Below are 16,180 nucleotides of genomic sequence, written 5' to 3'. Positions count from 1 at the left end.
TTACGTTTTTTTCAGAAATGTTTATTGCACTCGAGAATCAATAATTCAAACACAGATTGGACCACAGCACGATTTTTTTTTTTGTCCATTTGTTCAACACATTGTGAAAGTCGCATGCTCCAGAGCACCTGAGAGACATGGAGTTCAGGAAGTTCAGTTCAAGGGCCTAATGCAAATGTTTTAACAATGCCAATTGCAGGATGAAATGACACGTACAAAATAAAAAATAAAAATACAACATGACCAACACACATTGATGTTCAGCACACTGACACAAGGACACTTCTTTTTTTTTTTTTTTTTGTCTGTTTATATACTTTTCTGCCTGACTAAAATGTAGTGATTTACATCTCCTATTCACTTGACTTACACGTGTGCACTGTCTATATGTGTATGTAACAGTTTTAAGTGCAGTCATCTTTAAGGCTCAAACAATGTGCTCTTATGAACACAACCTGGGCTGAAAGGTGCATATTGTTTTACAGCAGACATATTTATGTAGGTTTTTATACAACCCGCCCCCCACACAAAAAAAAAAAAACATTAAATGGTTCATACCTTTATGGCTACTGTTTGTGCCATATACACTAGCACGTGTTGTTTTTAGTAAGTAAGCACTTACTAAAAAGTAGTAAGCACAGGAATTCTCAAATATTTGACCCATATTTTTTTATGCCATAAATACAAAAACATTCCTTTACAAAATGCTCCATTTTTAAAAGTTTATTATTGAAGTTGTAGTTTGCCATTATGTGCGCTCCGTCATAGTGAAAGCCATTTCTAATCAAAATCAAATCATAACACTGTTAACGGCAACCACAATAACACACATATTGCTCAATTAATATCGTGTGCAATCTCTTTAGTTTTGATGAAGCAATGACAATTGTGTGTTTATATTTATCTCTGGTGAGTGTAGAATACATGTTTTTGTGTTGATATAAGGAGCTACAGATCTTTATAGTATCTGATCTGTAGCTTTTTGTAGTGTATGATAAGAAATAGGACGTAAACACCAAGAGGAATATGGGATGTACCTGTACATACGTACAATTAAGAAAAAGCATTTTCTTTTTGCTCCGTTCTTAAATATTTTGGGGGGGTGGGGAAAATCATATGAAAACAATAACATTCAAACCAAACTATTTTCCAGCTATTTTGGCTGAGATGCACATCAAGAATTTTGGGGTTTTCTAAATAAATTGCCATACGATATCATTCTAAAATCTCAAAAGATCAGATCGGACAGATGAGATGGTTCTCCCCACAAATATAATAAGACATTTGACTGAATTCCCTTGAATGGCTATAGAGAAACAAAACACTTTATATTAATGTGATCTCTGAATGTTCTGAGCTCCTGTTTGTGTGCCCTTATTTTGCCCATATCCGCACTTGATGTCAATGTTGACATTTCACAGCCTCACTAGTCACTTCCACTCTTCTGTTAAGCTTAGCAAAAAGTGCACATTTAACAGCTACATAAATGACGTTTTTCTAAACTTGACCAAGCCAATATGAATGAAAACCTACAAAACCACACAAACTATTGTAATATGCCACAGCATCCCCCAAACACCCAACCAACCCCCACCCACAGCAAATGAGTCACATAGTGCATATAACACAATACGACGTGCGTGCTCCCTGAAAGTTACTGAATGCAGTTTACCAAAGTCATAAGCATGTTATTAGCAAACTGCACCGTAAAACTTTAAAGCTGTCAATGTGCAATTAAAATGAGTCCACAATAAAGTGCTTCACTGGCTCAAAGCCCAGATTTACACTATTTCACGTGTGAATGCAGTTATATCTCTCGTTAGTGTTTTTCGTGTATTGCAAATCGAAATCAATTATAAAAGGTGAAACTTATTTTGTTCAGACACCCTGTGCCTGTACTCTCAAATATAAAGCTGAGTTGTAGCGCCCTGCAATTGATTAATTTCCTGATAATGTAAACATTTGCACTTAAGTCAATCAAACATGTAATAAAACCCAGTAATGTAATAATGTTCGTTTTCAATCCAAAGTTCTACATTTTGTTTTGACAATCTAAGAATGTTTTTTTACATTCACAGCACACATTTGAGTGTTAATATCTAGGTGTTAAATATTTCAGAGTTGATTTCAAACCCCAAAGTCTATTTTTAACGTCTGATTTAAATTCAGAGTTCAGTGTTGGGAGTTATTTGACAGTTGATTTGTTTAGTGTTAAACCGACTCAACAGAGTTAATCATTGTAAGCTACACCCACTTGATTACAGTTAAATGTACCTGTTTTTTAATTGTATTTAATAATGTTATGTTCATGTTTTATTGACAAGAGTTTTTGTGTTATTGTAATGGGGCATAATGCAATTAAATATTACATTATCTGTAAAAAAAAATTATTACAATATCAGTCCAGATTTTACTACATTAATTTTATTACATTATAGTGTTTTATTACATTTTTTGAGTTAATTGTAAATTGTATTAATTTTCAGCCATTATAAGATTTTCTGGAATTTATTACATTGTAAGTTGCTACAAAACGTATTGCAAGATCGTTCATGCCAAAGTTAGAATACACAAATGTAGCATGACTTTGACCCGACAGACGTGTGTCTCCAGACACAATTAAAAATTCTGTTGCCCAAGTTGTTGTGAGGATAAGTTAAAACAAAAAATATATATACTTCTTCTATGTGCACCTTTTGCAAACAACTAAGAAAACGATGCTTCCGTTCATACTTTGTGCGGTTCACACCTCTACGAGGTGGACGAGTGCCTTCTTTGAATATATGTGTAGACTTTGACACAGTGGTCCCAGCAGTCCAGCACCAACAACTGCCCTTTGGGTGTGGTGGCCACCCCCACAGGGCAGTTCAGTCCCTCCTGGATGAGAACCTTAAACCCGCCTTCTTTGGGAAACTGCAGGATTTCTTTCCTGCCGCTGTCCGTCACCAGCAGATCCCCGTTGGCGTCAACGCACATGCCGGTGATGCAGCAGAAGTCTTCCGACTCTGAGAAGAAATGGCTGAGCTGCTTGCCCAGTTGCCCGTCGGCGCCCACGGAGCCGATCGAAAAGCCGCCTTCGAGGTGGGGCTCGTTGTGGCGTTTCTCAAAGTTGAGCGCCAGTCCTTGGGTGAAGTAAACGGTCCCGGTGGCGTCGCACGTCACAAACTTGGGCCGCACCGCCGAGCAGAGCCGACTGTAGCTCACCACGCCGACGTTGCGGTCGACGGCAAGGCACCACAGCTTGCCGCCCTCCACGTCCGACACCACAAACTGGCCCGAGGGCATTGCGGTGATGCCCCAGGGCTTGATGAGCTGGTTCTTGTGGCATGCCACGCACTGCCCGTCCATGGTGTAAATTTTGACAGAGTTGTCGTAGTTGTCAGTGATGCCGATCAGACCCTGAGGCGTAACGGCGATGGACAAGGGCATGAGGTTCGGCAGGTCGGCGCCAAGGAAGCTCAGGACAAAGTTGTCGATGCTGCTGGCGTTTCGGCGGATTTCGCGCTGGAATCCTTTGCGGTTGAAGATTTGGATTCGGTAGTTGCCGCGGTCGGCCACGAGGACCTCCCCTTGCTGGGTTACGCAGATGCTAACTGGTAAATTGAAAGAACCAGGAAGAGCTCCCTTGCAGCCCATCTTCTTCACAAACTGGCACACTGGGGGGCCTGCACATGCGCCTCCCTGTGAATCCCCCCCTGCGTCCATCGACTTTGACTTAAAGGTGCCAGGAGAGCAACTGATACTATCATCCACCGCCGCAACCATGTCAACATCTCGGTAAAGATCCAAGGGAGCCCCCTTTGCACCACCTACAGCCCCATGTAGACCCTCAACGTCACCCTCCAGCGCAACATCCGAAGCGCATTCCGAATTGTCTGTATCGACCGTGTACGTGCTTGTGGTCAACTGCCCCACTTCTGCTGGTTTGGAGTGTTCCGTCCGGATCAACTCTGGCTCGTGCAGCTGAAACACGGTGGGCAAGCTGCCCCTGAGGTTGAGCTCCTCGTCCTCGCACCCGCCTCCGTCGTCCCTGAGCAGACTGATGTCGCTCTGCCTCGCCCGCATGGTCAGATAGTCGCAGCATGAGACCACCTTGACCTCCGCAATGTTAAGGAGATACGTCTGCTCCTCAAGGACCTGCCCATTAAGCTTTTGTACCTCTGCCATTGACGCAGTGAATGTCCTCCTAGAGCGACTCAGCTCCTCTTGAAGCTGCAGCTCGGCCGCCTTGTAATCCTGCTGCACCGCTCGGTACTTTGCTCTTAAAGATTTGGTAATATTTTCAATAGCTGTCTTTTTCTTCTGGATTTCGTCCATGATATCACGTAAGGTCGAAAGTTTGCCGCCCAGTTCTTTCCGACGTTGCTCGGCAGCCATCCGAATGGGCAGAACGGAATGACCGCGGTGTAGATGGCCTTCGCCTTTACAGAGCTCGCAAAGGACGGCGGCGCAGTCGTGGCAGTACTGCCGCGGCAGGCGGCTGCAGCAGGACCCGCACATGAGGGCGGCGGCGGCCGCACCACACGATGTTGCACAGTCGAGGATTTTGAGCACCGTGAGGTTGTCGGCCAACTGCGAGATACTGCTCATGCGCGAGACCTTGCTGCAGAAGGGACAGCGCACACCATTGATGGTGTTGGCCAACAGCCGTTCCAGGCAGTGGCGGCACACGGTGTGACCACACTGGAGGAGTTTGGGTCTCATTTGGTCCTCGTTGAAGGTCTCCAGGCAGATGGGACATTCAAGGACCTCCCTCATTAGATCTGGATCAAGTGGGTAAGATGGTGCTGCCATTATGCCTTTTTGCCTGAAACAAAGAAAACCTCATAGGTTACTTTGACAACAATGTTTAGATGTGGTACATTTTACATACATTTGTTTGATGAGTTAATCGGAATTATGAAACTGGTTGCTTGATTCCCTTCTTAGGGCAGCCACACGCGACGCTTCCAAACCCGACAGTTGACTGCTAGAATGTCAGTCAAGGAACTCAGTTACGGAAAGAGGACATGGGCGAGAATAAAGACGAAAAATGTCAATGTCTATATGTCCAGTCATATTGATAGGCAGGGGCATTCTCCCATTCACTCGAATGTAACCTGTGCATACATGCATCGCTTACATTTTTACCACACGCTTCATTTTTTCATCCACAGTTAAATATGAAATTGATTATGGTTACGTATTAACACAATGTGTACTGTACATACTTTATTTTTGTGGTTTGGCGGCATGAGAACTGAAGAACACGAGCTTTGCTGTGAATGTCTTTCTCTAACTTAAGCATACACGCAGTTAATAACCGGACTATGTTTTGGACGCAAACGATGCGAGCGCTTGTCTCAGCAGATATAATGACAGTTCGTGTAAGACAGTTCAAACATACCTGGTCTCTACGTCAACATTTAACGAGCCAAGCCCATTTCTAAGGGTGTAATCAATCATGTTGAATCGTTGCTTAAAAAGCGTGAAGACAATGTGCGAAAGCATCAACGCTAATTATTTAGCAACCTTCATAACATTCGGCTAATAACAAGACAGGCCACACGAGCTAAACGTCTCCCTCGAGAGCAAGCGACATTGTGATTCCGTGTACAAAATGGCTACTTTTTATGCGCTCTCCTAACCTAACATTGTGGAAATGAATTACCTTTGTTTGTAGGCAAGTAAAGATGTGCTGAGACGGACGTGCTTGCTTCAGTTCCTGCTACTGCGTCCGCTGCAGACTGCAGTGACGATGACGTCACGTACGCAAGGTTACGTGGTCACGTATTGTGCGTGAACGGAAACGTTTGTCGTGATTGGCTGCTGCTGTGTCGCACGGCCGCCATCAAAACGCAAGCATATCCTGCAGTGTGATTCGTTGGATTTTGATAATTTTTAACAGGAAAAAAAAATGTCTTTATTAAAATGAAAATATTAATGTATTTGGGTGAGTTTACAGTATTATCATAATTGCTGATTTGTATTAAAAATAAATCTATTTGGTAGGCTACGGATATTATATCTAGAAAGAAAGAAAGAGAGAGAGCGAGACAGAGTAGAGACCATCGCGAAAGCACTGAAATGATGTCATCGTTTTTTTCTCGAGCTAGTGATTGCAGAGAATAACCACTGGGTGTCAGAATAAGTCTTCCGATCGAATAGGCTCATAGGGTATTACTGCACTGTGCAGCATAATAACGGAAAGGCAAAAACTATATGGTAATATTTATTCTAGTTGTGGTTAGAGTAGCGTTTGCTATTTAACTTATTACTATCCCAAATATTTCATTAAATAGCATGGCATGATTTGTATGTTTGATATAAAATACACATTAATTATATAGTACAAAAAATACATTACAATTTGATAACATTATACAAATTATATGTTTGTTTAACCAATTAAATGAATACTATATTGTATCCTTACTAGTTCTCATTATAAAGACACGGGCAATGACTTGCATATATGTGTGACATATTCAACAATCGTCTGAGTGATTATCCGTATCTCCCAACATCTGTGTTGCATTGCTATGGAACGTATTTGTCACCTCGTCTGTTGTTGCCCTGGGCAACGCAACCCCAGCCACCCACTGGGGTTGTGTCCCAGATGAGTAATTATACTGCAACCAACAATGACATTTTAATTCACAAGCTGGTGCGAGATCAATGGCTGGGGAAATTGGCACCATTCTTTTTGCCTGGGTCTATGTGTCTACCTGCACGTCGACGGACAACTGTTGCATAAGACAAACATGCGTAAACAGATGAATGCCAAAGGTTATGTGTGATTAAGGCGAATTGAACAGAATATCCAAAAGTATTTATTAAAATACAACAGACAACAAATGTACAGGGTAGCAAAACAAAACAAAACAAAAGGCATCTTGGTTTCAAGCAACATACGTTATGTTATGGGCCCTTGGTTGGTCTGTTGTTGATGCCGTTGCATTGACAGTATGACAATGACATGCTTGATTCCACACACACATGTTGCCTCCTCATCCTCGGGAATGGTTTTGTTTCCGTCACCCTACCTCCGATGGGAAGATCAAACATTGCTTATTGACTCTGCGGGTGGGGGGGGAGCCCCTCTTCCTGCCATCCGGCCTTTAGAAAGCTGATGACGGTGGGTTTAGAGGTTGTTGTTCTTGAGCCAGAGAGTCACTCCAGATGTAGGCCACAAGCTGTTTGTTATACCGGTATTTGTTTATTTTATTTTTGATCTCTTCCAGAAGCAACAGAGCAAGGGCTTGGTGTTGGCGGTGGACGTTACGAGCTGAAATCGGTGCCCTTCATTAGCTACCTGACGGCATTGCAGAAGACCCAGCTGCTGTCCGATGATGCGGTCAACGGCGTGGAGATCCGCTGTGAGGAGAAGGGCAGCTGCCCACTCAGCTGTCACCTGTGCCACCACCAGGCAGGGGCGGCGGGAGGCGTGGTGCCGAAGGGCCGTGGTAGGGGCGGCGAGCAGCCCTCACCCATCCCCGTCTTGTTGGAAGTGAGCCGCGTGGTGCCCCTCTACAACCTGGTCCAGGACAACATCACCAAAGAGGTGAAACTCTCACACGTCAGTTTTAAATATGTATTGCTCAGAAAGCAACAATCGATCCTATCGTAACATTAGTTGCATATTTTGGTATTAGGGTCCTGAAACTGTCTCCTGCCTAATTCAAGTCAACTTCTTATGAACTGAGATCTTGAACTAGATCTGACAAGAATATATATATATATATATATATATATATATTTTTTTTTATTGTTGACAACTTATTAATAATTACCAGTGTAAATACTTTAAAGTGCTGCATAGGTGCGCTGAATATATTCATCTACGTCACTCTGCTTGGACACCAGCAAGGTTGGATTTTTCAGCTGTTCCGCTTTACCACTGACTTTGCTTCCAAAGCGCCGGGTGAATAAAGGTGAGTATGGATTTGTGCACCACCTGCAGCCTTCAATCTCTTATTTATCTAGAACATTCTTGCAAAAATTGTAGCACAACAATTTGATGATTACAATCTATTTTTTTTATTTTTTAAAAATCAGTCCAGGTTCAAGGCAGATTACAGCTATATGGATTCTGACACGTCATCAACACTACAGTATTATTACTCAGTCTCAGTATTCCCTTTGATAACATGCAGTACTATTAGATTGCTTTAAAACGTGCACTTTCTTGGTTTAGATCTTATCTCTCAGAGAGGACACACCATGTAATCTGTGGTAATTTAACCTCTGAGTTTTGTAATGTCACTTACGGAGTACTGCAGGGCTCAGTATTTGACCTTCTTTTTTTTTTCATTATTTGTCTGCTGCCACTTGGCAATATCATATGCAAAGTAGAACAGCTTTTAAAGACAGTACTCTGGATTTTTATAAAAGTAACATTATCCAAAGTGACTCAAAACAGATGTAAGCATTACTCATGCTTACATCTACAGTACATACATATTACGCCTATACTGGCCAACTTGCATTGGCTCCCGGTCCATTTAAGATGTGAGTTTAAGGTTTTGTTACTTTCTCATAAAATATGGCATGGTTTAGCACCTTGCTGACTTAATGGTACAGTATGTTCTGTCCTGAAACTTAGATTCACAACACGCTGTTCTTTTTGTGACTCTGAGAGCTAAAAAGAAGTTTAGAGTATTTTTTATTCGGGCTCCAGTGGACTGCAATGCCCTACGCATGGAAATTAGAGCTACTACCTCAACAGAAATGTTACATTTTTGACCTAAAACTCATGTTTACACTGGAATTTAGGCCTGTTGTAGTAAAGTTTTTCCACTCTCTTTTCCCTCCTCTTTTGCTTGGCGAGGAGGCTACTAGGTGTCAGAATCTGGGGCTCGTGCGGTATGGATTCTGCACTGACCGACCAGGACAAAATCTGAAGTGGATTATTTCCCCATAAGTGTTGCTATGAAAGATTCTGTATCAACTGACCAGGCCAGGGCCTGAGGAGGAACCACTTTACCTGTGGTGCTTCTTCTCATTATGGACTGTCATGATGTTTTAGTTAACATTGTATGCAACCATATTATGTGATAAATGTGGCCCACTTTGAATCTATTGCAGCCTCGTCAACATCTAAGGTGCATTCCTCTATCTGTGGTCCATTCCCGAGGTTTTGAGTTTTTTCCTTGCCCAGTTGGGGGGTCTAGATCAAAGGATGTTGCGCATTTTTGTCAACTGTGGGCCCGTGATGGACTTTGATTCGTTTGTGATTAAAAAATGACTTGACTTAAATTACAACTTTATCCTTGTAATGTTACTTTTATTTCCTACTAAAATACAAGTATATCCTATTCTGCATATGGTTCACTAAAATTTTGGTAGTGCTGTTTTTCTGTATCAGTTTATCACAGCACTAGTTGTAAAATCGAATTGAGATCAGTATTAATGGATGCTCATCATTGACAATGCATCTCGAGGTATTTACGGGAGTAGTTTCAACCCATCACCTCTAGGGGGCATCGGATGGTTATTTTTTTTTTAGTAAACGAGCCTTCAGCCCAATGATGTAGCGGGCATATAAAAGATGACATCATGGTTTTCTCTCTTTGTGAGCAAGTCACAGTCTCTACAGTATATGTGTGTGTACATCTAAACAAGCCTTGACAGCCATATGTAATAAAGTATCAGCATAAGGGCTAAATGTTTGGACCGTTGAAGTCAATCACAGGAGATTGCTTTCACGTAAAACAATTAAGGAGAAAGGGGTGTGTGCGTGTTATGACATCACGTTGAAATTCGTTTACCCCATTTTTGCTCAATTCTGCATTCACCTTTGCTTAGCTGCATCTACCATGCGATGAATATCTTACGTGTGCATGTGGATTTACAACCTAGTTTATGCATGCCCTAATCAGGCAACTAATCACCTCACCTAACACAATCAGAAACAAACAAAACATGGCATACATGCACATGTACGACAACAAAGCTCTGCAAAATGCGTGCCTCCCATAACAAGCGCCGCAGCCCCAAAGAAAAGCACAGTCGATAGCAGACAATCCCTAGCGGGCCTCATCGATAACTAAACGTGAAGAGGAGCAAAAATGTCTCCATTCCCTCTATTTCCTAACCCCCATCCTAAGTCTATAGCTATGGTCTTGTGGGGATGTATGAGTGAAATGTATGTGGAGGAGGAGGGCTGGACTGCAGTGGATTGCTCTTGTGAGGTAGCTCCAGGCAGGATTATTAGCTTCTTATTGATGTCAACGACCCCTAGGGAGGGAGGGGAGTCCATCACTCTCCTCCTCTTTTTTTTTTTTTTTTTTTTTACTTCCTTTCGCTTCTGCTCTTGGCCCCTGCAAGTGCAGCTGCTACTAGCCTGAAAGGTGCATTAATAGGTACATACTGTATAACATGTATTGAATTAAAGCCTTCGAAAGGCACACAACTGCTCATTCGGTGTGTGCGTGTGTGTGTTTTTCACACACACACCTTTGAGACTTCTTTCTACTTGGCTGCCTCGATCAGGAAAGACAGCTGCCATGTTGCAAAAGCTTTCTCCGTGATGAGCTTGTTCTTCTTCTTTTATTTATTTATTTCTATTTTTTGGCTTAACTGCATAAAAGAAAATAGAGGAGTAGTTGCTGCGCTCTTGAGCAGGTAGATGATGTAAGGCAAGAACTGTAGATGCGTAGGGGGTGTGGGAAATTAAGTGTGGTATGAAAAAAATCAACTTTTAACCTGATTTAAGGCAAGTCTGACCCTCCAAAACAACTAAAGCAAACACATGCTGTACAGACAAATGATTTTATTGTGCTGAATCCCATCCAGTAAAGGAAACCATAAACTGACAATTGATCATTAAATAACTGTTTGAACTGTAAGCGAGTCAGGCAATTTGATAAAAATAGACACTGGAAGACGGTAGGCCCGAAAGGCAAATATAAATCATGTGAGGGATGAATACATGTCCACTGATGTAGTAAAATGCAGCACCTTCGTTCCCACTAAAGTAACAGAACCGACCAATCAATTGCTATCATTAATGACTGACAAGTCACTCGGCCCATGACTGCATTGACAATAAACTGAGACGGTAACCAATGACTTTACGGAGTTTTACCAAAATGGAGGAAGGTGGACCCTAAAGAAAGACTTACGTCACACAACAAAGGATACAATTTGAAAAGCTGTCAAGTGAGGTAATGAAATGCCTCCTGGATCCTTTAGCTATCATGATGTTGCTGTGATTGACATCACCAATGCATGAGACCAGGTGACAGACCCGACCAATCAGTTGATGTCATTAATGACTGACAAGTAGACCGGCTAATGCCTGTTGTAAAATGGCAGACAATTATGTTGTCAAGGTTTTACACAGTGAATAAACGCAGAACCTCAAAGAGAAGTGCAAGTCACAGCACAAGAAATGAATAGGACTCGACGTACATCATGAAATTCCAACTTGACGTTTTAGTTCCCATTAACCCTTAGCCTCAAAATTCAGGAGTAATAAGACTCGCCTGTGTGTATGCTCTCAGAACCAACACACCCTTATTGAACTTCATTGCCATTGGCAGAAGTTCCACAGGGTAAAAATGTGGATTTTTATGGAGCTAGCCGGCATTTTTGTCTGGAACAAGATGACGCTCCCGACTCGAAGGGCAAATAAAATATTATTTCATGATATTGAGATGCAGTTGGAAAACACAAAAAAAGTGCAAGCCTGATCCACAGAAAATGTAGAAATTGCTTTAAATACTTGGTAGGTTGTTCTGCTGCATCTGAACCTCACCAGAGTTTTTGGTCGTGGCTCCTGGAGGCTCATTGGATCAGAAGAGCATTTTTCCCACTGTTTATGACTGTAAATTGATTAATAACATTTTAAACCCTACTGTTACAAAAGCCTATCAGTAAAAATCTTATAACCGTTACTTTTGTATCAAAATATCAAGTTTTAACCATGGCCAGCATGTCTATACATCTGACATGTACGGCCCTGGCAGTAGCTCAATACCATAATTCAAATAAAAGCAATCTTTATTTATATTGCACTTTTCATACATAAAAATGCAACTCAGTGCTGTGCAATTAAAACAGCCAGAATACAACATTAAAAATAAAATCCACACATACACACACAACCTGAGAAAAAAAATTATGGGGCACAGAGAAACCATGCGAGGAAAAGCACCCAAGGGGAGCTCATCCACACGGAAAGAGATGACAGCCCATGGCCACAGGGAGGGCCGCCATCACATTCACAAAGACCCCTGGCTCAGATTGACCGTAGCGCTCCGCTAGATCCCTGGGCCGAAGGAGCCTCCAGGACCCCCCCCCCCCCTCCCCTTATATGAGAAGGCCAACTACGGAGCTAAAACATAAATAAATAATCAAATAAATAAAACGCTAAATAATTATACAATAAAAGGAGCTAAAAACTAAAAAAGAGAGTAAGATTAAACAAGTAAAAGAAATCACTTAACAGCCAAACTAAAAGGTGTGCTTTGAGCCTCTTAAAAATATTTTATAGTTGAAGATCATAATGGCTGAATGCAGCCTCATGCAGCAGTTACCTACTGTTGAACATTTACTATGATATTCTCCTACTAACTAGACTTCTATCTGAAGAGCTACATTTGTATTTTTTTTTCCCACAGGTCACAAATTATCTACAGTGCACTTCTGCGTAAACTGCATAGAGAACATTAAACATAAATGGGATCAGGCAGCAACAACCTGAGCAGTGCAATCCGGCGTCGCACCTTCTTTATGAGTTGCTGGAACACTACATCAACTTAAATGCTTGGTCGTCATTTCACTGGAGTTGATGAGAAAGGAAGAACATTATGATTGTAGGCTCACTTCTTTGGCAGATCAGATCTCGAACTGGGCTTGCTTACATCGGGTCTTAAGTTGACTGGAGCCACTCGTGGAATGGTGATCTTGAATAACCTGCGGCATGCACATTAATAAGCACCCTCAGAGAGATTTGGAAAAACACCATAGCAAATGTACGCAATAGCTTGCCAGCAGCCCCGCGTTGCCGTGACTGAGTTATGGCGAGCCTTTTGAACAAATTGCCTGTGAGCTTAGCCGCTAAGAATGCTTTATATCTTGAAGGCAGGCTGCTGTCATGCCTGCAACATAACCGCCGCCCCTCACAGGGACTTGTCTGAAAGAGGAACTGTCTAAAATCAAGATTTAAATCAACACCGATGCAAACCTGCCCTTTATGTCAAAAATTGGCTCCAAAAACATTAAGATCCCATGTTGCCTCCTTGAAGATACAAACAAAAAGCAACCCTGAGGGTGTTTGATGAAATACAGAGGTAGCCTGAGATATTAAATTCCCAGAAAATAGCCTGTTGCCGTTTCATAAGTACTACCGGAATGCTTGAATGCAACGAGCCAGCTCTATGAAATGGTTTCAAAAACAACAGGGGCTATTTCTGTGTTGCTTACCTATCCAGATGCATTACTTACACAGGGTTTCATCTACATATCACCATTCCAATAAAAAGCATGTACAGCATCTCAAAATGGTGTGAGGTTTGAATTTGTAGCCACGTTTGTTTTTGTTTTTTTGGGCGGGATGAAAATGTTATTAACTTACACTAGACACAATGTATATTCAAAAAAACTCTTCTGGATAACGGGAGAAAAGCAGCTGGTGAGCATTTACTGCCACCTACAGGCCATGCAAATTACAGCCTGCTTCAGTCTTTTTTTTCTTTTTTCTTCAAGGCCGTGTTGACAATACAAAGGCTACATAAGTGTTACTTTAACCCTGGAGAACCCACGGGGTCAAATTTGGCCCCTATAAATTCTGCTACTCAAATAACAAAGACCTTTTTTTTTTTACAAATTTAACTTCAAAAGTCCAGAGTGCCACTTCTGACCCCTGCATGGGGCCATCTAATGGATAAATATTGTACTTACATGAGCCAGAGTGGTGGTGACAAGATGGCTGCCAACATGCTGTTTTGTTGAGCTGGAAATCAATCCAAACAAAACCATCTTCTCAGCAAACCATCAGATGGTAAAATTGTGTTTTTTTTGTTAATCTATTTCATATCATGTTGCAGAATGCCTAGGAGTATGTATTATATATATATATATTTTGATAAATTAGCAACTCTGAGCTAGTTCAAAACTGAACTTATAGCAGTCATTTAATGTATAATTCATGATTTTCCAAAGAAGAAAAGGGTTCTTGGGTTCTCCAGGGTTAAAATGAATTTCTCTCTTGCTATCCCGTGACAGTCGCTGCTATCCTAGCGGTACTGTTGAGAGTAGACATGGCAACCCCCCCCCCCCCCCCTTGTCAGCATTTGGGTGAACCAACCCAATCAACATCTCCAATTTCTTGAAAGCACAATTTCTGATATGCTTCCTCAAAGCATCTACAATCAGTCACAGCTGGACTGACTGATTGGAATGTCTGCATGTCTCTTAGTTCACCATTGACAATCTCCTGTGTAGGGTGACTACCACCACTGGTGATCACTTTATAAATCAATACTGTGGGCCAGCTGGCCAGTGTTTTCTTGTATTAGCTGCTAAAGATGGACAGTAATACGGTCAGCTTATAGTGGACAAACTGATTAATACATTAAAGAGGTCACAGTGGCCTCCGTGGCACGTCAGGCTTCTACGAAAATGAAAGGTCCAAATAGTGTTTCGGTGCCAGCGAGTCTGCCGGGGGGGGTGGGCTGCATGACGTCAACGCTCAGAATATTGCAGTTGGATTGTCACTGTGATGTTCAAGGGGTTGAAATGCAATCATTGCAACTCCATTTTGTGTGGTATTGATAAAGACAAATGGGGATGAATTGAGGCATATTTGTGAAAAGGCGAGAACTGAAGGCCATCGCCTGGTATTGAAAGCAAATCTGGACATCTAGTTGCGTCTGTGTCAAAATACCTCCAAAATGAAGCATGATGCATAATGATTTTTCTCCTATCTTCCCATTAGTACAAGACAGAATGTATATGCCTATATAATGTTCTGGGAAATTTATCTATGGATAATCAATAGAGTAAAAGATCCCCCTCTTATCAAGTACCAGCAATGGGCATATACCCCTCCCCCTCTTTAAATGCATTCTGTGAGAAACCCAAATTTCTTTCTTTTCTTTCTTTCTTTCTTTCTTTCTTTCTTTTTAACCAACAAGACCTATCACTTAACACTTAATCGTAACAAAATTGATGACGGACCAAACCACTAAGTTAGGGGGTCATTTCATTTCAGGGGTCATTTTCATAAATTAGTTTTTGTATTGTTGTTTTTTTGAACTGGTACTTCATTTTTGCAGCGCTTTTCCAACTTACAAGGCCCTCAAAGCGCGTTACATATGACTACTCATTCACCTACTGATGACACAATGGCATGGGATCGAACCCAAACCACAGGGTTGTGAGACGACCACTCTACCACTGAGTCATGCCACCTCCATAGGAAGTTTGACTGACTTAACAATAGTAACAAAGGTGTGTGTGTGTCTTTCACTACTCTGTACAAAATATAAATTAAAGATGAAATTCATACATATACAAAAATAGCACTGATTACTGAATCTGTTAAGAGTCACCACTGCATTCCCCTCTTTCAAAAGCCACGAGCGTACTCCCGAAAACTACCATTACAATCCCCTGTTTACCCAGTAGGGACTGGCATTACTTGTCAAACATAAACATGGTGGTAATCGCTTTGTCTATTTTTCACATATGCAGCCATGCGTTGAATTGTGCAGAGCCATATGGTCTCTTTGTTGTTTTTTTCGAGGAATCTAATAGCGGCAGATGCATGGCGGACCCTTGCTCTCTTTTGCCTGGAGCAGCTGAGGTCATACCTCCGATTTGTTTCGTATGTGAGCCTGTTTAGACCTCAAGTCTCTTTTTTTTTTTTTATGTCTCGACTTTTTGGCCGGTTTCCTGCTGACACAAGGTAGCAGCAAGACCCGTACAGATGTTGTTTGCTTGCTGCCACATGGGTTCAAGCAGGGGGGAGAGAAGTTAGAACGCTCGTCCCCCTTTTTATTTTAAAGCTTCACTGATGCCTTGCAGTCTCAAGAAACTATGGTTCGTACTTTTTAAATCTGGTGCTTGCACATGTTCCTATATATAGTGAATTTCAATACAGTATTGATCAACACAGTAGTAGTTTTTTATGTTCAATACCACTTTTTTTAGACCGATAGCAGAACGAGTACTGAACTCTTGAGTAGTCATC

At 41.7% G+C, this 16,180-nt stretch overlaps 2 protein-coding genes across 7 annotated transcripts in view; one reads left to right on the top strand and one right to left on the bottom strand.

Annotated features, from left to right (window-relative positions):
• The window catches only part of astn2 (astrotactin 2), a 250,188-nt gene that overhangs the window by 190,776 nt on the left and 43,232 nt on the right, over nucleotides 1–16,180 (top strand). For all 6 annotated transcript variants that reach the window (XM_077585480.1, XM_077585479.1, XM_077585481.1 and 3 more), the window contains one exon: nucleotides 7,224–7,543. In XM_077585480.1, the coding sequence (XP_077441606.1) occupies nucleotides 7,224–7,543 (320 nt within the window). The remainder of the gene's footprint in view (nucleotides 1–7,223; nucleotides 7,544–16,180) is intronic.
• trim32 (tripartite motif containing 32) lies at nucleotides 12–5,737 on the bottom strand. The gene is made up of 2 exons (XM_077585485.1): nucleotides 5,651–5,737; nucleotides 12–4,807 (listed from the first exon to the last, which is right to left on the bottom strand). The coding sequence occupies exon 2, from the start codon at nucleotides 4,792–4,794 to the stop codon at nucleotides 2,752–2,754; it is 2,043 nt and encodes a 680-aa protein (XP_077441611.1). The 5' UTR covers nucleotides 4,795–4,807; nucleotides 5,651–5,737; the 3' UTR covers nucleotides 12–2,751.

This window comes from Vanacampus margaritifer, chromosome 14 (assembly GCF_051991255.1).
Source record: "Vanacampus margaritifer isolate UIUO_Vmar chromosome 14, RoL_Vmar_1.0, whole genome shotgun sequence".
Classification (NCBI taxonomy): Eukaryota; Metazoa; Chordata; class Actinopteri; order Syngnathiformes; family Syngnathidae; genus Vanacampus; species Vanacampus margaritifer.
Note: the sequence above shows the minus strand (reverse complement) of the source record. Positions and strands in the feature narration are given on the sequence as shown.

What these genes read in the sequence shown, in the direction of transcription:
- trim32 (XM_077585485.1), bottom strand. Translation starts at nt 4,794, where the DNA reads ATGGCAGCACCATCTTACCCACTTGATCCAGATCTAATGAGGGAGGTC.